Source organism: Tursiops truncatus, chromosome 17 (assembly GCF_011762595.2).
Source record: "Tursiops truncatus isolate mTurTru1 chromosome 17, mTurTru1.mat.Y, whole genome shotgun sequence".
Classification (NCBI taxonomy): Eukaryota; Metazoa; Chordata; class Mammalia; order Artiodactyla; family Delphinidae; genus Tursiops; species Tursiops truncatus.
In genome coordinates, this window is record NC_047050.1 from 29,246,406 (window position 1) to 29,269,376 (window position 22,971).

Genomic DNA, 22,971 nt, shown 5'->3' on the forward strand with positions numbered 1-22,971 from the left:
TTAACTATTTCCCTCTTGATGGACATTTGAGTTGTATCTAAGTATATAAATAATTTTGTTATGCAAAACTGTGCTTACATTTTTCTATAATTATAGAATTTTTGATGAGTGAGATAACTTAGAGGTCAGCTAAACTAATACCCTCATTTTACAGCCAGTATTGCAGGCATTCAGTGACTATGTAATAAATAGTGACAAGTGGAATAGAATAAAATTATAAAATATTCATTTGTAATTATAGCTGTATTTCAAAATATAAAAGCATTCCTATTTTAAGTTATAAAAATAGCTGTTATGAGATATAGACTCAAAACAACCAAAAGCAACTTCCATTAGTAGAAATAGGGATATTTTTCCTTCATTCAGCTTTTAAAATTCTTAGCATTGATGAGGGCACAAAAATGGAGGATAGTTTACGAAAAATTAAGAATATGATACTTTTAGGATATTTTAAAGTACTTTGAGATTTCCATTATTATAAGAAGACAGTTAAGTATAGTTATCTTACCTTTAACATCCTATTTGTCCTAAATATTGGATTAAACCCAAAGAAGAGGTAGAAAACATCAAATGGCATTATTGATGCCACATCCAACTGTTGGAAGAACACATTCACAATTATGTTGTGTTTACATGCTTTTTAGGACATGAATTTATTTATACCAATGTATGTAAAGGCTGACCAGTCACCATGATTTATTTGTTGCTTAATACAAACTTGCCTTCAGTTTCATATGCATGGTGTCACTGAAAGGTGTATTAGCACCCTGAAAACAAGAACACTACTTCATAGCCTACTTCCAATGAATTTCATTTCCAGCTTCATTCATCTGATCTTGGGTTCAGCACTGCATTTTCTGGGATTTTGTTGAGCTGTCACATATATTTAAGAGATGGCATGGTTGCTACTGTTAAAATACATTTTAATAGTGTTTTAAACTTGGGGCTTTTGGACTGAAACTCAAGCCCATTCTTGATTTTATGTGAAACAATTGGGCATTCATTGTAGTGATATATTTTTATGTTTCAGGCAATTCTCCAGTGTGGAGGGCTAATTATATTGTTGGTGGTTCATCCAGACTCTTCAGTTCTTTCTACTACTGTCTACTTTGTATCATATTGCTAACAATAAACTGCTGTGAACATATCTATCAGAGACTGTACAGGCTAACAGAGAAGAGAGGAAAGAAGTCAGTCCCATTTACAGTTATCAGTTCCGATGGGAGAAGGTATTGAAAGTACTATTATAGCTAAAGATAATATATCTTAAATTTGTGATGTATTTAAATTATTCTGGCCTTCCATTAATCTGGTAATTGTGAAATGACACATAACATTTGCATACTTTCCTGATTGCAATGATAACAATAAAAAATTCTTTTACATAAGACAATTATTCATTTTCATTATTTTTTACGTCATCTTGAAAAACAGGGTACATTAAAAAAACGTTTAATTTATTTAAGACAATTAAGAGGAGTTAAGAGTTTTGTGTAAGGCCATAAGTATGAAATGGAAAGTTGAGATAATTAATTGTGTACTACAATTTCAAAGCCTAGTGCTATTGAAAAGGAATGGGACTTTCAGTTTGAATGAACACACATTGGCTACTATAAACAAATTACTTACTAAAATAATTGGCTTAAAAATTGCATAATATCATCAAACCTCATTGATTTTACCCTACAGATATTGAGCCACATAACAAGTTGAGAGGTACACAGAGCAGTTACTAAAATAATGTCTTATAAATAAGGAAGCAGGAGCACAGAACTGTTGATTTGTCTAGTGCTATTTCAGGATCCAATTGCTCACATACTCACTTGACTTTTCTATGCAGAGAGTTATTAATCATGTGTGATATTAATACATTAATGTGGATTTGTATAGAGATGATTTATTTCTCAATGAATTGTAGAAAATTGAATTAAGTACTGACCAACACTGTACTCTGTACAAGGAACTTTGCAAAGGCATGTTGGGGTTGAAATAGCAGTAAGATATTGTTTCTGTCCACAAGAAGTTAACAATCTAATGGTGGAATAACCAAGCGCAGAAATAGTGTAATACAATGCCATAAGACATACAGGATGTGCTAAGGAAATTCAAAAGGCATGACTTCAATTAAATAAATTTAAAAGTTTACATTTATGAACCCAAATTAAATATATGAGTTAAGTTGCCCTTATTCAAATTCAAGAAAGTGATTAAGTGTTTGGAATAAGGTCTGTGGCACTTACAAAACTATTCATCCTCTTTGTAGAGTTCATCAAAGTAGTTTAGATCTTTTATGAATATGTCTAAGTCTGTGGTAGTTTTTTACAGAGAAAATTAATTGGAGATAAAAACGAATTGAAAGAAATTTTAATCACCATAGATCGCCAGTAGGGACAATTTGGCACCTAAACCGAGATTTGTATTTTTAACAAAATTTGAGGCCACTAAAGTGTTGTCCTTGAAATGTGAGGTTGGAGTTCACTCATACAGATTAGGTAACCTTGGAACACCCTCAAATCTCTGCCTATTTCTCGGGGTTAGGAGGAACAATAAAAGATAATAAAGTACTTTGCAAATAATTATGGGTGAAAAAACTACACATGGGTGAAAAAATAATATTATACTGTTATTTGAGAAAAGGAAGATGCCATGTTATCTAAATAATTGCTTCTTTTTTTTTTTTTTGCTGTATGCCATTCTAACAATTTCCAGTGGTTTTATTTTTAAAATTATTTTATTAAAAATTTTTAAAAAATTACATATTGGAGTATAGTTGATTAACAATGTTGTGTTAGTTTCAGGTGTATAGCCAAGTGATTCAGTTATACATATACATGTGTCTATTCTTTTTCTAATTCTTTTCCCATTTAGGTTATTACAGAATATTTAGCAGAGTTCCCTGTGCTATACCATAGCATATATTTTGCTTATATGAACAAGAAAGAAATAGGAGTAGAAACAATTTTGTAGACTTTTACATCATCATGCTACATGAATTGGAGGCTAGAATTATATATGGACAAGACAAAGTACACCCCATACTCCTTTGTTGACATTTAAATTGGAATTTAAATGTGGGCACTAAGATTTTGTTCTGCCTAGTAAAGACCCATATATTGAATTACACATTTGCACATACTAGGAAGTATATTGTATAATTATTGAGAAGAAAAACTCTGCCTAATAAAACTTCACCTGTATAAACTTTGTTACAAGGGCTACAATTTTTAAAGGAAATAGATTTTTTTTGGTAGAAATTTATAGATGGAACTTAAAGTCAAAATTGTAATGGATTAGTTGAACAATTTTGGAATTGTAAGTCACCTACCTGAAATTTTGTAGAACTCCAGTAGTGTCTCTTTAGTTCATTTGAATCCACCTGAAATATGTTATATTTATAATTCATATTAATTTTAGCCAATTTCATTAAACATTTTCTCACTTTAAAAATATTTATAGCTATTCCTTTCTATTAGTTCCTTCTAACATCAGCCTATAAATATGCTCTATCTTCCCATATCATAAATTTAAAAACCTTCCTTGGCTTTGTTTTCTTTTTGTATTGCTCTAATTGTCACACTAACGCTTCTTAAGAGAGTTATCTACCTTGCTTTGCTCCACATCCTTTCTTCATATTTATTCTTCAACTCATGGCAATTTTGGTGGTGATTTGACTTTTGCTCACTTCTCTTATTCCATCAAGACTACCATTGTGAAAGCCACCAATAACCTCCTAATGATCATACCCAGGGAATCCTTTATATACTAACATTCTTTTATGGCACTCACCACATTTTGAAATCATACATATATGTCTTGCCCCATTTATTTAAGATCAGTCTATTCCATGAAATGGTAATCTATCTCAGGACAGGGTTGATTTTGTTTAGCAACTGTATATAACTAGTGACTATAATATATTAAAAGCCCAATAAATATTTGAGTGGATGAATAGGTAAAGGCATGAAGAGATGAGTAAAATTTTGAAGGATTTGACTTTTGGGGGACAATTTTGTCCTTGGAACTTTCTCTTTCCAAAGAATCTGTAATGCCATTCTTGGTTTACTTTACTTCTTCAGTTCCAGTTTTCAGGGTCCTTCTTTTTTTTTTTTTTTTTTTTTGTGGTACGCGGGCCTCTCACTGTTGTGGCCTCTCCTTTTGTGGAGCACAGGCTCCGGATGAGCAGGCTCAGTGGCCATGCCTCACGGGCCCAGCCGCTCCGTGGCATGTGGGATCTTCCCAGACCGGGGCACGAACCCGTGTCCCCTGCATCAGCAGGCGGACTCTCAACCACTGCGCCACTAGGGAAGCCCCTCAGGGTCCTTCTTGCATCCTATGGCTAGCCATTTAAAATCAATATTTCCCAGGATTCAGCCCTCTTCTCTTTTCTCTTCATATTTACTTCCTGGGAAATTTCATTCACTTTCATTATTTCAAAGATCACCATGTATGTGGATGCTACCAAACCTCTACCTCCACTTAATATTAGTATCTGGAGCTGTTGACCTGTCCAACAACTGATTATTGTCTCCCTCACTTAGCAGTTCTGCTCATCTCAAATTTAACCTACAACAAACCTGAATTCATCATCATTCTCCATTTCCCCTAAAGCCATCCATGCTCCTCCTCTTATTGAGTATCATATGAGGATCCTCATCTACACTAGTCAGTGATCCTACACCACTCACTCTCCCTTAGCCTTCATCCAACCAGCAACCAAGTTCTACTGATTCTCCTTTCTAAAATTTTCTCATGCTTATTTTCTCCTTTTGGCTTTGGTTTCCTTGCCTTTATTCTTGCTTTCCTTGATCAGTTCTACAATGGCAGTGAGATGGTCTCTCTAGATCAGATCATTAACAATTCTATTTATGTCAAATTCTATGACTTCACATGACTTAAAGAAAAAAAATCCAAGCTCCCTTTCATGATATACAAAGCTCTATTTTCTCTGTCTCACTCACCTCCTGAAGCATCTTATACTTATTCTGTTTAGCAGTGCATAGCAGAGTTTCTTACCTTGATGCCTTTACCTATGCTGTTCCCAGAATTTAGGACATATTTTTCCCTTTTTTATGGGGACAAAAGTGTGCAGATAATTTGAATTAATCCATCAAAATTTGGACCAGGTGTTCCCTCCTTTATCTGGTTTTCTCTGCATCAAATAGCACCAAGGGCTTACCTCTGTCATGACTTACATCACAAAATTGCACCATTTTTCTTTTGTCTGTCCATGCTTCATACTCTGAGCTACTTAAAAGGGTAGGGACAATATATTTATCCTGTGTTTCTCAGTTCCTAACACAATGTCTAACACACAACATGTGCTCAGTAAATGTGTGGTAAGAGATAGAGGAATAGGAAGGTATTTGTTAACATTCAGAATTAATGCTAATATTGGGATTATACTTTTCTATTTCACTTATAGGTAGGAGGAAATTGTCTGTGTACTATTAATTATTTGACCAAAGTATTATAACTTGGACACATGGAAGCAGCATCTTCTAATAATTATTATCCAGGCTGTCCATGTTCAAAAATTTTAAATTGCTGTTGAACAATGTTTAAGATTTATTAGCCAAGTTCCCAATTCCTGCCCCACCACCCCATTTTTTTGGCTATAATTTCTACCCACGTGCACATACTAAATTTTACAGAAATACATTAGAATATATATGACATGCTTATTTAATGATTCTTTTCCCTTAAACAAAATGTCTTACTGAGCCACAGGCAGATATAGGTATATGTACAAGTTTACGCTGAATCATGCACCAAGCTTGAGTATAATGAGTCAGCTCCTTCAAAGCTTATATGGAACAGACAGACATATCAAGTGCACATATCAAGTGCTCCTTCAAAGCTTATATGGAACAGACATATGGAACAGACAGACGTATCAAGTGCTAAGAAGTTAAGTTGAAGTATGACCCCATCCTCCAACTCTGGAAGAATGTTCTGAGCATATTTATCCCTTGAGTGGAGCTGGGTATTAGCATTGAGATGGAGATCTCTGGGAGAGCTTTTGCCACTTGATATTACGTGGAGCTGGGAGGTTTCTTGTGGACCAGTGTCCTGAACTTGGCTTTCCCACCTCAGAGGCACAGGCCTGACACCTGGCTGCACCACCAAGACCCTGTCAGCCACACAGCTCAGAAGAAAATGGAGTGAAAAAGAAAGAAAGAAAGAAAAAATAAAATAAAATAAAGGTATTAAAAGAAGAATAAAAAAGTTAGTAAAAATAAAAAATTTAAAAATTAATAAAAAAGAGAAAAAGAATGAGCAATGAAACCAAAAAACAAATCCACCAATGATAACAAGTGCTAAAAACTATACTAAAATAAAAAAAAGAAAACCCCAAAAAACAAAAATGGACCAACAGAACCCTAGGAAAAATGGTGGAAGCAAAGCCATACAGACGAACACACAAAAAGCATACACATACACACTCAGAAAAACAGAAAAAGGAAAAAAAAAAGTATATATAAAAAAAGGAAGAGAGCAACCAAATGAATAAACAAATCTACCAATGATAACAAACTGTAAATACTAAACTAAGATACACATAAAACCAGAAACAAATTAGATGCAGACAGCAAACCCCAAGTCTACAATTGCTCCCGAAGTCCACTGCCTCAATTTTGGGATGATTCATCGTCTATTCAGTTATTCCAGAGATGCAGGGTACATCAAGTTGACTGTGAAGATTTAATCCGCTGCTCCTGAGGCTGCTGGGAGAAATTTCCCTTTCTCTTCTTTGTTTGCACAGCTCCTGGGGTTCAGCTTTGGATTTGGCCCTGCCTCTGACTGTAGGTTGTCTGAGGGCATCTGTTCTTCACTAAGACAGGACGGGGTTAAAGTAGAAGCTGATTAGGGGACTCTGGAGCACTGAGGCTGGGAGGAGGGAGGGATATGGAATGCGGGGTGAGTCTGTGGTGGCAGAGGCCGGCATGACATTGCAACAGCCTGAGGCACGCAGTGTGTTCTCCCGGGGAAGTTGTCCCTGGACCACAGGACCCTGGCAGTGGTGGGCTGCACAGGCTCCCAGGAGGGGAGGTGTCGATAGTGACTCGTGCTTGCACTTCTTGGTGGCTGCAGCAGCAGCCTTAGCTTTTCATGCCCGTCTCTGGTGTCCGCGCTGATAGCTGCAGCTTGTGCCCATCTCTGGAGCTTGTTTAGGCAGTGTTCTGAATCCCCTCTCCTCACGCACCCCGAAACAATGGTCTCTTTCCTGGACTCCCTCCCAGCTAGCTGTGGCACACTAGCCCCCTTCAGGCTGTGTTCACGCAGGCAACCCCAGTCCTCTCCCTGGGATCTGACCTCTGAAGCCTGAGCCTCAGCTCCCAGCCCCCACCCACCCCAGCAGGTGAGCAGACAAGCCTCTTGGGCTGGTGAGTGCTGGTCAGCACCGATCCTCTGTGCGGGAATCTCTCCGCTTTGCCCCCCGCACCCCTGTTGCTGTGCTTTCCTCCGTGGCTCTGAAGCTTCCCCCATCTTCCACTCCCTGTCTCTGCCGGTGAAGGGGCTTCCTAGTGTGTGGAAACCTTTCCTCCTTCACAGCTCCCTCCCACTGGTGCAGGTCCCGTCCCTATTCTTTTTTTTTTGTGTGTGGTACGCGGGCCTCTCACTGTTGTGGCCTCTCCTGTTGCGGAGCACAGGTTCCGGACGCGCAGGCTCAGTGGCCATGACTCACGGGCCCAGCCACTCCGCGGCATGTGGGATCTTCCCGGACTGGAGCATGAACCTGTGTCCCCTGCACCGGCAGGCTGTCTCTCAACCACTGCGCCACCAGGGAAGCCCCCGTCCCTATTCTTTTGTCTGTGTTTTTTCTTTTTTCTTTTGCCCTACCCAGGTATGTGGGGAGTTTCTTGCCTTTTGGGAGGTCTGAGGTCTTATGCCAGAGTTCAGTAGGTGTTCTGTAGGAGTTGTTCCACATGTAGATGTATTTCTGATGTATTTGTGGGGAGGAGGGTGGTCTCCACTTCTTACTCCTCCGCCATCTTGAAGGTCTCTCTGTAGGCACTTATTTTTAGTATGTAACCCTATTTAATTCTCTCTGTCTCTTTTAAGTCTCATTATTATGCAGGCAACACTTATTCTGAGGAAGTTTACTTTAGAAAGGGTATGATAATTGCACTTAAATCTTTTTCAAACAGATAGTCTTTGAAGACCCTCATCTAAGGTATTATTATATTTATTTATTGTTTACCTCTTCTTTTAAATAATTCATAGAAAATCCATAATTTCACATAGAACAGATAAAAATGTTTCAAAATAATAATAATATATAATACTACTACAAGGTAAACTAAACTGTTATTCAAGGGAAGAAAATCCTTGAACCAAGACTGCCATTCATTCACTCCTTTAAACATTCTTTAGTGTACCCTCTGAATTCCTAGGATGAATAGGGAAATAAATTGAATACTGTCCCTACTCTCAAGAAACTTACTATCAGGTAGCAAAGTGAGCTACCTATGCAAATAGGAGACAAGAGGAAGTTAGTGTGTGGACATTCATTCATTTGATTCAGTCAGCAATTCACTGCTCATCTTCTAGAAGCCAGACCCTAGGCTAGGTGTTCACATTGTCTTACTTAATCTTCACAATAAGTTTATGAGGTGGGTGGTACTAGTTCTATTTTACGGATGACAAAGATAGTACACAATGAAAGGGTAAATTTTTTTTCTCAAGTATTGCTGTAAGTTAATTTCAGAGGCGAAATTTGACCCTGGGCTATTTGTTTCTGCTACATCATAGTGAACTTAATTGTTATTTAACAATTAAATAACAGAAGTGTGAGTAAAATGTGCAGAGCACAGAGAAGGGAGTTGTTAATTTTCTCTAGATCAGTTTATAAATAGTAGCTAAAGGACCAAAAGCAGTTGACTATAATGACAGGCCTGATAGACGTGGTCACTAGAAGGCTCTGAGCGTTTCCATGGATCATTGTGATTGGAAGTCTTAGCAAAGTGTTGTGGGTGCAAGTCTCATATCTACATAACGTCCATGGTGTCATTCCCAGCTCTATTCCTGCTGTCTATAAAGGACATTTTAAATAAGAGACTCCTTTTGTTGGCCCTTGAATCAAAGTTCTGTTCTCTGTGCAGCACCGTTCTCAGAAGAAAGATACTGCACATAAATGCTGTGGAAAACTTGTAAACCCTCCCAATTCCCTCTGTTGTGGCCTCTAGTACCTCGATCTGGTATCTGTTTTCCCTCAAGCCCTTGGGGAATTGATATTTCCATCCTCCAGTTCTGGAATATCTGTCAACTATAGGTATTTAATAAATGTTTGTTGAATGAATGAATGAATGAATAAGTTGATGGTGTAAAACAAAGTTTGCATAGATAGCTAAATGTAGTGAGACTTTCAGGTTGGATACTCAACTTGCATAGTCCTTTTAGCAAAATGTAATCAAGTTTAAAGGCTAAAACTATCTACTCTACATTAAAGAAACCATTAAACTTCATTTGAACAAACAAAGCAATTAGTTCCTGCTCTATATTTGTAGCTTGTGATAATGCATTTTAAATAGAGACCATTGAGTGTGTTTTTATTGGTTATTTTTCTTGGTTTTAACACTCCATGTGTGCAAAGACCTCTTATAAAATTGAAAATAAAAGTCTCTCCTTACTGATTTTGTCATTTTCCATTTGTCAAATATTGATTTTCTCCCTCCTTTGTGCATCTAATGGAGGTTGAAATTAGTGCCCCCTTTTTTGGGTGTTATTTCTTATTTGTACACATCATCTTCATTCATCAAACTGCCAGTGAACTTAGGGGATCATGCTGGTGAGTTAACTAATGCTCTGAAGTCCACACAAGGAATATTTTGAATAGATTTTTGCTATAGCTTTAGCTCTTGCCTTTAGAATTTCTTCCTAGAAAAGATTTCAAATATAGGGGGCATTCCTCAACAAATTATATATATATATACATTTTTTTTTTTTTTTTTTGTGGTACGCGGGCCTCTCACTGTTGTGGTCTCTCCCGTTGTGGAGCACAGGCTCTGGATGCACAGGCTCAGCGGCCATGCCTCACGGGCCCAGCCGCTCTGCGGCATGTGGGATCTTCCTGAACCGGGGCACGAACCCGTGTCCCCTGCATCGGCAGGCGGACTCTCAACCACTGCGCCAGCAGGGAAGCCCACAAATAGTATTTTTTAAAGAAAAAAATAACCCAAACTCCTTTTAGCTTTTTGATAACTTAAAATCATCTGGAAATTCAAAAGAAAATATTCAGGAGATTAAGGAGACTACCTCTCTTCTTCAAAAACATATATGAACCCAAGGTGCCATACACTTGGTTGCTCTGGTCTTCCTACTTTGACATTGGAGGAACTGTTCCATGCAGCCCTCACTGCGACTGTGATGAGGATATCACAGTGGATATCAGTTGGAAAGGAAGCATTGTTCTAGTTAGCTGGGGAAGGGCCCGGGGGTGGGGTGCAGGGTATAAGAGGCTGTATGATTTGGATGTGTACTTGTGAAAACATAGTCTTCTCTTTCTGTCTTAGATTGATTGGATTGGCTCTGAAATTCCCTCAACAGTGAGAATAAATCCAGGGGAAGATGATTTCTCCTAAGGGTAAGAATGATATTTCTGAAGTGGACCAAACACTGCATTTGATGATGAGGAATGAGGTGTGATGAATCCGGAAAGTGAAGAGTGAAAAGAAGATAGGCACCAGACACAGTTCTAGGCACCCTACCTGCATTAATTCATTCAGTCTTCTCATCAGTATTATGAAGGTACTATTGTTATTCCCATTTTTAAAATGAGGAAACTAAGGTACAGGGAGATGCATGGTCCCCAGCACGTGGTGAGTGCTCAGTGGTTGTTTTGTTATTGTTGTTGTTATTATTATTGTTATTATACTGGTGGTTCCAGTGGTTAGAGACTCATACATGCAGACAATCAGTCAGACATTAAGTAACACAATGCTGTTAATTTGTTTTTTTGTAGTTCAATCTGATATTCCTTTGTCAGTTTGTGCTTCTCCCAAACCCTACTTACTATTATGTCTCCTCTTCTAATAAACTGGAGTCTGGGCTGGATTAACAGCAAATCGAAAAGGTAGATGGCATCACATATGATGTCCGTAATAAGCCAGTAGCGTGCGTTGTTTGGTGTTTGATATGGGAAGATGATGCGCAACGGTATAAGCCAGCAGTTCCAGTTAAAGGCAATGGTGACAAGCAAGAGCCACAGGAGATAGAATCGATCTAGAAAAATAGAGACTGGAGTAATCCACATGGTAGGTAAAAAACATTAAAATAATTCTGTTGCTTAGTTTGGTAAAGTTGGGGCACTACCTACTGGAGATAAGCAATTTGTATAAGAGACTCTGTTTAAAACATTCAGCACAATTCTGCCCCTAGAGCCGAGGCACTGGGGTTTACGAGGGATAAGTCACCTTATCAGCTTTTCTGACATTAAAGAGTGTTCTTCCTGTCTCCCAGAGAATGGCCACTGAGTCTGTCCCCATGAGTGACTGTACTATTTAGATGAGGAAAGGGGAACCCAGGGAAAAGTCAGAGGTACCGTGTCCAGAACTGACTCAAAGGGCTTTATGCTGGTTGGTAATTAAGCTGCAGGGTCACCCAGGGCTTGTGAGCCAAGGGCCACATCCTTGCCCACAGGGGTATGACTGAAGTGGGGAGGGGGCAAATCAGCCAGTGAAGGCAGTCTATGACCCTGTACACAGAGCTTTCCTCTGCCCAAGGGAAGCTGTAGGAGGGGATTTGTTCAATTGGATTAATTAACAATGTGAAGCCATGGAAGAAGACAACTATTTTATAATGATTTTTTTTGGGGGGTGTTCAGTGAACATATTACTTAATGCTTTGGGACTTCTTTTAGAAGTTAATTAGGGACAGGACAGGCCCTGGACTATTTTAAAAACACACAAGAATATTTTTATCTCTTATCTTCACTGGAAAGGGGAAAACAACCCATTGCAGATAATACAGTTTAAATTCTGCTTTCTAGATAGGTTCAGATCACTGGCTAGAGAAAATGGAAGCTGTCTGTGACTTTGGGTTTCGGGGGTTCTTGGTAACAGCCAGCCCTCCCACTGAGATAATCCACCATTTGATGGTACCTGTGTAAGAATCTATGCTTTTTGGAAGTCTGATTCGCTTTAGGTACTCTGTTAGAGGCACCTTCTGATAATGTTCTTCTTTTAGCTTAGCACTGCTTTCTTGTGTTGATGATACAACTGTGGGCTTTGCTTTATAGGAAAAAAGAGATGAAAACGTTTTTAAGAGGTTAGGTTAGCTTAATGAGAAAAAAGCTTGGATTTCTTGGAATCAAAACATTCCAAAATCTTCCCCTCTCAATACAGGCAGATGAGGCATTTCATGACATTTAAAATATTGCCATTTGTGAAAATATCCAAGTAATGAAAACATCAAAAGTTGGAAATAAATAGCAGGTTAAAGTTTAAATTAAGTGTCCTAAAGATGTTACAAATAGGATATTTTAAATACAAGTTTCATTCCCACATATTTTGGAACATAAATAGTTAGTGCTTTGGATTTACATTGAACAGAAACATTACAAATGTGCACCATTCCACAGGTTTCAGTTTCATGATTCTTTTTATTTTAAGTCTTTATTGAATTTGTTACAATATTGCTTCTGTTTTATGTTTTGGTTTTTTGGCCGCAAAGCATGTGGGACTCAGCTTCCTGACCAGGGATTGAACCGGCACCCCCTGCATTGGAAGGCAGAGCCTTAACCACTGGACCACCAGGGAAGTCCCCTAGTTTCTTGCTTCTTTAGCTTCATTTATATCCTTCCAGTTATGGGTAAGTAAAGCTCAAAATATTCTTTTCAACAAATCTTTATCAAGCTATAATGACTATATGTTAGACCCTTCTCTTTAAAAAGAAACTATATATAATACATAGTTTATTTTGAAAATCCAACTTTCTTCCTACAGAATTATAAGGAAATCTTCAACTCCATCCTATGTAATTAACAATTTTGTTTTTATTTATCTGTTATTAAACAACACACTTTCTTCTCTACTTTTTCTATACATTTATAAACATTATTTTATTAAAGATTTTTTACAAATTAATTAATTAATTAATTTATTTTTGGCTGTGTAGGGTCTTCGTTTCTGTGCAAGGGCTTTCTCTAGTTGTGGCGAGTGGGGGCCACTCTTCATCGCGGTGCGCGGGCTATAAACATTTTATATAGATGTAATTATGGTATATATATGTATATATACTATATATACATATATACACCATGTATCTATGTATATATGATGTATATATCACTTTTGTGCTCTACTTTATTGTACTTATTAATTTTTCATAAGCACATTTCTGTAATTATTAGATAGACTGATAATTGTCTCTCTCCTTATGTGACTAGTTCACTGATGTCCTTTGCTGTGTTGTGTACTCAGGTAGTATTCTTGTATTCTTATTATAAGTGCTTTGTTTATTATGGGTATTATTAATTAATATTTACAATAAAACTTTCTATAACAGATATTGTTGTTGGCCTGTGCATATTCTGTGGGCCAGAGGTCATGTGCAGAAGGCTCCTGCATCTCTCTGCCTTGGGGATTTCTCCCAGCTGCCTTGCTTAAAATGCTGGAGTATTAGCAACATTCCCCAGCAGCAACCCTCAGCCAACGAAGGACAGGAGTTGATGGGTTGATACCCCAGCTTCCTCTTCCTTCAGGATAATTCTGATGTGTCATCCACACAGATTTTCAGCTGGCTCAAGCCCCAGTGGCCCACAGCAGTAACGCTTTATTAACACACCTTTATTGTCTTAACTCCCTTCTCTGTCTCTCTTGCCCACCCTCACCTCCTGGAGCACCCTCAATATAAAATATTTATAGCTAAATCATTGTCTTGGGGTTGGCTTTTGGGGAACCCCAAACTAAAACATTTGCAAAATACATGTCCACTCATAACCTCCTTCTTCCTGGTACTTTGAGTTCACACTGCTCACCAGTTTGGGGGCTGCCTTCAGGTGAGGACATATCACCTTCCACCAACTTTCTCTTGTAGAAATCTGTTCTTTGACGCAATCTCCTCACTAGGTTGTGTAGCTGGGCATCGGCATACTCATTAATAACAGGGGCTCCAAGTGGTTTGCTTTTTGGACTAAATGAGAAGAAAAAAAAGGTGACCGAGTTGGACCCATGAGGAGAAACATACAGGGAAGGGATTAAGTCTCTTCACCTTCCTTATATACCCAAGATTATTAACTGCTCCTTTCTGCAATTGGATAGAACAACTTAAGCATTAAATTTGATGGAAATAGTGCTCATGCAATAAGATTTTCCATTGAAAAATTAGAATCCAGAAATAACAAAGGAGTATTCTTGACTGTGGTTCTGCCATTAGACTGTATAGTGAGAAGAAAAAAAGCTATAGTTGACAAAATAGGCAGAGTTGTAAGATGGCTCCTTTGTGTACATGTCCTGCATGATCCCAGGGAAAATCAATATGGTGGATTTTACTCCATAATTAGTTGTGTTATGTGGCTCAGTTGATTTTAAGATAAGGAAATTATATAGCTGGGCCTGATGTAACCAAATGAGCCCTTTAAAAGCAGAGAGTTTCTCCAGATGGTGACAGAAGAAAAAGTCAGAGATTTGAAGCACAAGCGGAACTTTACTTAAGAGAAATTCTCCATTTTGGGCTTTGAAGGAGAAAAGGGTCCCCTGATAAGAATTGCATGAGGCCTCTAGGAGCTGAGAGTGATCCCTGGCTAGTTAACAAGGAAACAAGGACCTCAGTCCTGCAACCATAAAAAAACTGCATTTTGCCAATAATTTGAATGAGATTAGAAGGAGATTCTTCTTTGGTGCCTCCAGGTAAGAACCCAGCCAGGCCTGGCTGACACCTTGATATCAGCTGTGTAAGACCTTAAGCAGGGAACCCAGCCAAGCCCACCCAGACTTCTGATCTATGGAACTGTGAGCTTGTAAATGGGTGTTGTTTTAGGTCTCTAAAATTGCCATAATTTGTTATTCAGCAGTAGAAAACTAATATATCTAGTGTGCTTTAATGAACTTCCCTTCTAAGAAAACACATAAAGCATAACATAAAGTAAGTCACCTACATACGAACGAGTTCCAGTCCAAGAGCATGTTCGTAAGTCCAATTTGTTCATAAGTCCAACAAAGTTAGCCTAGGTACTCAACTAACACAATTGGCTATATAGTACTGTCCTGTATTAGGTTTATAATACTTTTTTTTCACACAAATAATACATTAAAAACAAACAAAAAATAAAGAAAACATTTACAGTTTTACAGTACAGTACCTTGAAAAGTACAGTAGTACAGTACATCAGCTGGCATCCAGGGGCTGGCATCGAGTGAACAGGCAAGAAGAGTTACTGACTGGAGGAGGGAGAGGAGGTGGGAGATGGTAGAGCTGAAGGATCATCAGCAACAGGAGACAGAGGGCAAGCTGCAGTTTCACTCATGCCTGCCATTGATGGCACATGTTCTGGTTCCTCGCTGGATTCAATTCTATCTACTACCCTTTTGAAAAAATTATCCAGTGATGTCTGGGTAGTAGCTCTTTTTCTCATCATAAATGACACGGTAGCACTGGATTGCATTCTGAATGGCTGCTGCAACCTTCATGTACCGTTCTATGTTTTGGTCCTGTGCCTCAAAAACTAACAGTGACTCCTCAAATAAAGAAAATCCCCTTGCCATTCCCTGCATCGTGAATCTCTTTCGTTCTTCAGTTACTTCTTCCTCTTGTCTCTCTTTGTCCTTCCTCTGGGCCTCCAATTCCACCAGGTCTTCATTAGTAAGCTCCTTGTGTTGCACAGCAAGGAGCTCAGTGAAATTGTCCTCTTGCAGATCTAGCTCCAGTTTCTCACTGAGAGTCACTAAGTTGCTGAAGACCTCTTTGGATTCCGCATCCACCTTCTCAAATCCACAAAAATCACGACCAAACTGCGGGCAAAGGTTCTTCCAAACCCCATTCATGGTGACGGCTGTAACCTCATGCCAAGCAAAGTCAATTTTTTTTTTATGGCCTCGTAGATGTTATTGTCCTTCCAAAATTGTCACAAGATTGTTCCTGATTTGTCACTCACCTTTACTGCCTGATGAAAAGTGTGACATAAATATTTCTTGAAAGTCCCTATAACTCCCTGGTCCATGGGTTGGATGAACGATGAAATATTCAGTGGCAGATTCACTACTTTGACGCTGGGATGAAAGTCGTCCATGAATGGGAGGTGGCCCGGAGCATTGTCCAGCAGCAAAAGAATTTTGAATGGGACATCCTTCTCCAAGCAATATTACTCTACCTCCGGGATAAAGGGTGGAAAAACTAATCCTGGAAAATGGCCTGTGCAACCTGGACTTTGGAGTTACTCTTCCACACAACAGGAAGAGAGCCCTTGGCTATGTTTTTAAGGGCTCCTGGGTTCTCTGAATGATAAACTAAGAGAGGCTTCAGCTTCATATCACCAGAAGTATTGCCACGAAACAACAGAATTAGCCTATCCTTTGCTGCTTTATAGGGTGGCATCAACTTTTCCTCCTTATTGATGTAACTTTGGTCTGGTATCCCCTTCTGGCACAGTCCTGCCACATTCACATTAAAAACCTGCTTGGGCAAATACGTGCCTTCATCAATAATTTCTTGAAGCATTTCAGGAAATTCCTGGGCAGCTACCGTATCTGCACTCACTGCCTTGCCACTTACTTTTTTTTTTTTTTTTTGCCACTTACTTTTATGTTGTGAATGTTGGCTCTAGTCTTGAATCGATAAAACCAGCCATGGCTGGCATTAAAAGATGTGCCCTCTGATACTTCACTGTGTTTCTTCTTCAAGTCTTCATAAAGGCTTTTAGCTTTCTCTCAAAACAGCATTAAGCTGAGCAGGACTCAATGCTGATGCTGATCCTGCGTCCACAGGATGGAGAAGTTTCTCCATCTCCTCCATCACTTTTCCACGATTCTTCAATATTATTGTCAGCATCATTGGCACAGCAGACTTCACATGTTCCATGACCTTGTCCTTGTTCTTTAGAATCATGCCGATGGTTGAATGATTTATGTTATAAAAGTGAGCGATGTCTACCATCTTTTCACCTCACTCTCCTCTCTCAGTTATTTTCACTTTTGTTTCCATCATTATTGCTTGGTACTTCTTAGCAGTAACAGCTACATCACTGCTGCTTTTACGTTTGCTTCCAGACATCCTGGGCTTGAAACAAAGATACTGTACTACTGTACTCTATATAATACTGTATACTAAAATACACAAAAGCACAACCACTTGTAGAGAATGCATGCATGTGATAATGTACGCCAGACACATGAACTAACTTAAATGATTGGACATGTGAATGTATGTTCATGTCTTTGAAAGTTTGCAACTTGAAAGTTCATAGGTAGGGGACTTACTGTATAAACTAGTATACTTCATAATGATCTAAGTTTCCTCACAGCTTTTCCTCAAATCTCTAACTCACTCTCTACCTTCCTTCTGAGTATGACACTGGGTCTACACGGGCTCCCATAAGTTCTATACGTTCTCACCTCCTCAAATCCATATTTGCCCTTTCCATCTCACTTCCAAACTGGAACCCATGCGGTTCACATTGGAAATGGGTAACCTGTGGATTCCATTTAAAGAGCCGCTCTCCACTAATATCCATTTTCCACCAGGTCCACAAATATATCATAAATCTAGTTGTTTACAAATTCCCCAACCATTGGTGTCTTTCTCTCTCTCCTTATAATTATCATAGTATAACTTATACCTCTTTCAAATGTCTAAAGCCCTGCTTCAGCATCAAGATTCTTCAAGTGTGTCCCACTAAGACCTCTATAAACCATTCAAGAATGGAGAAGGTGGAGCTGCAGTGGAAGAAAGTCTGATACATCGTACACAATACAGAAATAGGAGGACATTCAGTCTACAAAACCAAGAAAACTTTTTTTTCTGAGTAAGATATGTTGTCATTTATATCATTTAATAAATTTCTGCTTAAAAATCTTAGTCTGCTTAGAAGTTTATTCATCCATCAAACAGTTATTGAGTTTCTACTTTTTGTACTGGAAATAGAAAGATAAGTTAAACAGATACTAGCTCTATGGATGTTCATAGTTTAATGGGGGAGGCAAGGATGTAAATAAGTAGCTAATAATAAGTAATAAAAATATGTACAAAATGCTATGCTCACACTGAACTTGGCCTGGGGTATCAAGGAGTGGCTTCACAGAGAAAGCATCCTAAGTCTGGAAGGATTAGAAGGTCTTTGACAGAAAAATGAAATAAGGGCCTTCCAGGCCTTGAGAACAATATATTCAAAGATGTGAAAAAAATATGACATGTTCAGCAAGTATTTTGGCGTGACTGGATGACAGTGTGTATGTGGAGGGCACCAGGTGGTGGGGTGTGTCAGAAGTGATGGTGGTTAGGTCTGGAAAGGTGAGTGGGGTCAGCTTATGATGGTTCCTGTATGATCTGCTTAGGAGTTTAAACATTGACCTATGGGCTAAAGGGAACCAATAGAGAATATTAAGCAAATGAGGGATACGAGCAGATAGAAGTTTTGGAAAAGTAACAATAATCCAATATTATATACTGTGTTCCAAGGCCACAACCTTGGAATTTGCTGACATTTAAGGAGTAGCACAAGTAAAGGAACCGAGAAGTAGCAGTGAGAGAGGTAAAGCTGAGAGAGAAAAATATCGCAGAAGTTGGGGAAGGTAAGAGTTTGACAAAAGAAGTCAGTACACAAAGTGAGTAAGATGGGGACTAGGGGAAGACTTTAATTTAGCAAGTAAGATTTCATTTTTAAGAAAATTGGTTGGGGAAAAGTGTAATGTCATCAAATTTTGTCATTTTTCTCTTCATTTGTCTTAACAAGTATTTTGTAAAAGAAGTACTTAGAACCTGCCTTTGTTCTCTAAATAATATTTTAGATTTCCATTCATTAGTTCCTAAATTCATTTAAAAGAAGTATTTATTTCTTATAATAAGATCTTCTTGAATAATTTTTGGCTTTTGCAAACTTTGCTAGATTCTTCTTAATTAATGCCTAATTAAGAATTAATTCATTTTTCAATGACAACTCATTTAAAAAATTCCAGTTGGTCAAAGTCTTTAAAACCTGCTATTTCTTTCTTGAATAACAGACAGGAATTAGGTAAAGAAAATTATACTCCAGGAAAGGTGTGACCAAAATGGAGTAGTAGGGAGACCCTGAATTCACCTCCTCCCACAGGTACATCCAAATTACAACTATCTATGAACAACTATCTAACAGAGCAACTATGTATGAGAAAGACCTGAAGACTAGCAGAAATAATTTTCCAATTAAAGATATAAAGATGGGACCACAACAAGATGGGTAGGAGGGGTGGAGACATGGTATATTCAGGACCCACATTCCTGGGTCAGTGATCCACAAATGGGAGGAATATCACAGTCACAGAGGTCCTCCCCAAGGAGTGAGGGATCTGAACCCCAAATTGGGCTCTTCAGACTGGTGGTCCTGCGTTGGGGAGATGAACCCCTGTAGTGTCCAGCTTTGAAAACCAGTGGGGCTTATGTTTGGGAGAGCCAGAAGACTACAGGAAACAATGACTCTGCTCTAAACAGGTGCATGTAAAATCTCACTCTCTACGTGTCTTAGCACAGAGGCAATAGTTTAAGAAGAACGTGGGTCAGATCCCCTTGCTCATCTTGAAAAGCCTCCTGGAGAGGCAGGAGGCAACTGGGCCTCCCCCTGGGGATGGAAATGCTGGCTGCAGCCAGTTTTGGGAGCTTGTTGCACTGTGTGGGCACTGGTGCTGGAAAGTGTCATTTAGGAATCCTCCCTCTAGCATATTAGCACTGGGGGCTTACCTGCCTACCAGTGGACTGGCACCAGACCCACTGCCTCTTATCCATGAACAGATCTGGCTGTGACCACTGGCAGGCTGGTACTAGTCTTGTGGCCCCATGACCCCAGGCTTAGCAGCCAGGCATGTGGGGACGCACCCCACCTACCACTGGGCCACAGTCACTGCATGAAGCAAGGCCTTGTAGTCAAGTGGGCTGGGGAAAGCCTTGCTTAACAGCGTGCCCACAGAAGTCAGACCTACCACAACGGACGGGGGCTCACAGCCCACATGGGGCACGCTTAGAGCATATATCTCTGGTGACCACAACAGTATGAGACTAGAAATCAACTACAATTTTAAAAAATGCAAAACACACAAACACTTGTAGTCGAAACAATATGCTACTAAACAACCAATGGGTCAATAAAAATATCCAAGAGAAAATAAAAAAATACCTGAAGACAAATGTAAATGAAAACACAACATTCCAAAATTAATGGGAGGCAGCAAAAGCAAGTTCTAAGAGGGAAGTTTATAGAGATACAGACCTACCTCAGAAAGCAAGGAAAATCTCAAATAACACTCTATCCTTAAATCTAAAGAACTAGAAAAAACAAGAACAACCAAAACTCAAAGTTAGAATGAAGGGAGTAATAAAGTTCCGAGCAGAAATAAATGAGAGACCAAAAATAAATAAATAAATAAATAAATAAATAAATAAATAAATAAAATAGAAAAGATCAATGAAACTAAGAGCTGGTTCTTTGAAAAAATAAACAAAATTGACAAACCTTTAGCCAGACTCATCAAGAAATAAAGAGAAATAAATAAATAAAATCAGAATAAATAAAATAAAATAAAATAAATAAAATCAGAAATGAAAGAAGTTTCCTTTGATACTGCAGAAATACAAAGGATCATAACATGAGCAATTATACACCAATAAAATAAAAAATCTGGAAGAAATGGATAAATTCCTAGAAATGTACGATCTTCCAAGAGTGAATCAAGAAGAAATAGATAAATATGAACAGACCAATTATCAATAATGAAAGTGAGTCTGTACTAAAAAATCCCAATGATCCCATCTTGTCCAGGACAAGATATTTATGATAAAAACTCTCAACAAAGTGGGTAAAGAAGGAACATACCTCAACATGAAAAAGGCCATGTATGACAAATCCACAGCCAACATCTTACTCAATGGTGAAAAGCTGAAAGCCTTTCCTCTAAGTTCAGGAACACGATAAGTATACTCTTGCCACTTTTATTCAACATAGTATTGGAAGTCTTAGTCACAGCAATCAGACAAGAAATAAATTAAAAGCTTTCAAATTTGAAAGGAAGAAGTAAAACTGTCACTATTTGAAAATGACATGGTAATATATATAGAAAATCTTTGACACCAGCAAAAAACTATTAGAACTAATGAATGAATTCAGTAAAGTTGTAGGATACATAATTAATATACAAAAATCTGTTGCATTTCCAAACACTAATAATGAACTATCAGAAAGAGAGTTAAGAAAACAATCCCAGTCACTACTGCATCCAAAAAAAAAAAAAAATACCCATGAAAAAAATCCTACCAAGGAGGCAAAAATCTGGTACTCAAAATATCAATGTCATTTTTCACAGAACTAGAAGAAATCATTCTAAAATTTGTATGGAAACACAAAAGATCTCTAACAGCCAAAGCAATCCTGAAAAAGAGAAATGATGAATTTATCATGCTTTCTGATTTCAAACTTTGTAACAAAGCTAGTGTAATAAAAACATTATGGTACTGACCAAAAACACACACATAGAACAATGGAACGAAATAAAGACCCCAGAAATAAACCCACACGTATATGGTCAATTAAATATGACAATGGAAACAAGACTATACAGTGGAAAACTCTTCCATAAATGGTGTCGGGAAAACTGGACAGCTACATGCAAAAGAATCAAACTGCACTACTTCCCCACACCATATACAAAAATAAACTCATAATGTATTAAAGAATTAAATGTAAGACCTGAAACCACAAAACTCCTGGAAGAAAACATAAGCAGCATGCCCTTTGACATTGGTTTTAGCAATATTTTTTGGATCTGCCTCCTCAGGCAAGGAGAACAAAAGCAAAAATAAACAGATGCGATTACATTGAACTATAAAGCTTTTGCACAGGAAAGGAAACTAGCAACAAAATAAAAATTCAGCTTACTGACGGGGAGAATATATTTGCAAACAATATATGCAATAAGGGATTAATATCCAAACTATACAATGAGGTCATACAGCTCAACATCATAAAAACAAAAAAACCTGATTAAGAAATGGGTGTAGGATCTGAATAGACATTTTTCTAAAGAAGACATACAGATAACTAAAAGACACATGAAAAGTTGCTCAACGTTAGTAATCATCAGGGAACTCCAAATCAAATCCACAATGAGATATCACCTCACACCCATCACAATGGCTATTAAAAAATTACAGGAGTATGTGAGGATGTGGAGAAAAGGGAAACCTCATGCACTGTTCATGAAAGTGTAAATTGATGCAGCCACTATGGAAAACAGTAAGAGGTTTCTCAAAAAGTTAAAAATAGAACTACCATATGATCAAGAGAATCCACTTCTGGGTATTTGCCCAAAGAAAATAAAACACTAATTGGAAAAGGTATATGCACAGCAATGTATATTGTAGCACTATTTACAGTAGCCAAGATATTGAAGCAACCTAAGTGTCCATTGGTAGACAAATGGATAAAGAAGATGTGGCATATATATATAAAATATATTATTCAGCCTTAAAAATAATAAAATATTGGCATTTTTTACAACATGGATGGATCTAGAGCATTACCCTGAGATAAATCAGCTAGAAGAAGACAAATAATGTATGATCCCAATTATATGTGGATTCTAAAAACAAATAAATAAAACAAAAGTATAACAGGCTATAGATACATAGAACAAATGGGTGGTTGCCAGAAGGGAAAAGGTAGGGGTAGGTAAAACTGATGAAAGGGATTAAGAGGTACAGACTTCCAGTTATAATATAAATAAGACACATGATGTAATATACATCATAATAAATATGGTCAATAATATTTAATAACTTTATCAGGGGACAGAT

The 22,971-nt window shown here is 38.0% G+C and overlaps 1 protein-coding gene across 1 annotated transcript in view; it reads right to left on the reverse strand.

Moving 5' to 3' along the window:
* The window catches only part of CNGB3 (cyclic nucleotide gated channel subunit beta 3), a 141,381-nt gene that overhangs the window by 61,109 nt on the left and 57,301 nt on the right, over positions 1–22,971 (reverse strand). Inside the window, exons 4-8 of the mRNA XM_004319272.2 lie at positions 13,979–14,124; positions 12,102–12,230; positions 11,015–11,223; positions 3,326–3,376; positions 509–595 (exon numbers count right to left, since the gene is read on the reverse strand). Coding sequence (XP_004319320.2) covers positions 509–595; positions 3,326–3,376; positions 11,015–11,223; positions 12,102–12,230; positions 13,979–14,124 — 622 coding nt within the window. The remainder of the gene's footprint in view (positions 1–508; positions 596–3,325; positions 3,377–11,014; positions 11,224–12,101; positions 12,231–13,978; positions 14,125–22,971) is intronic.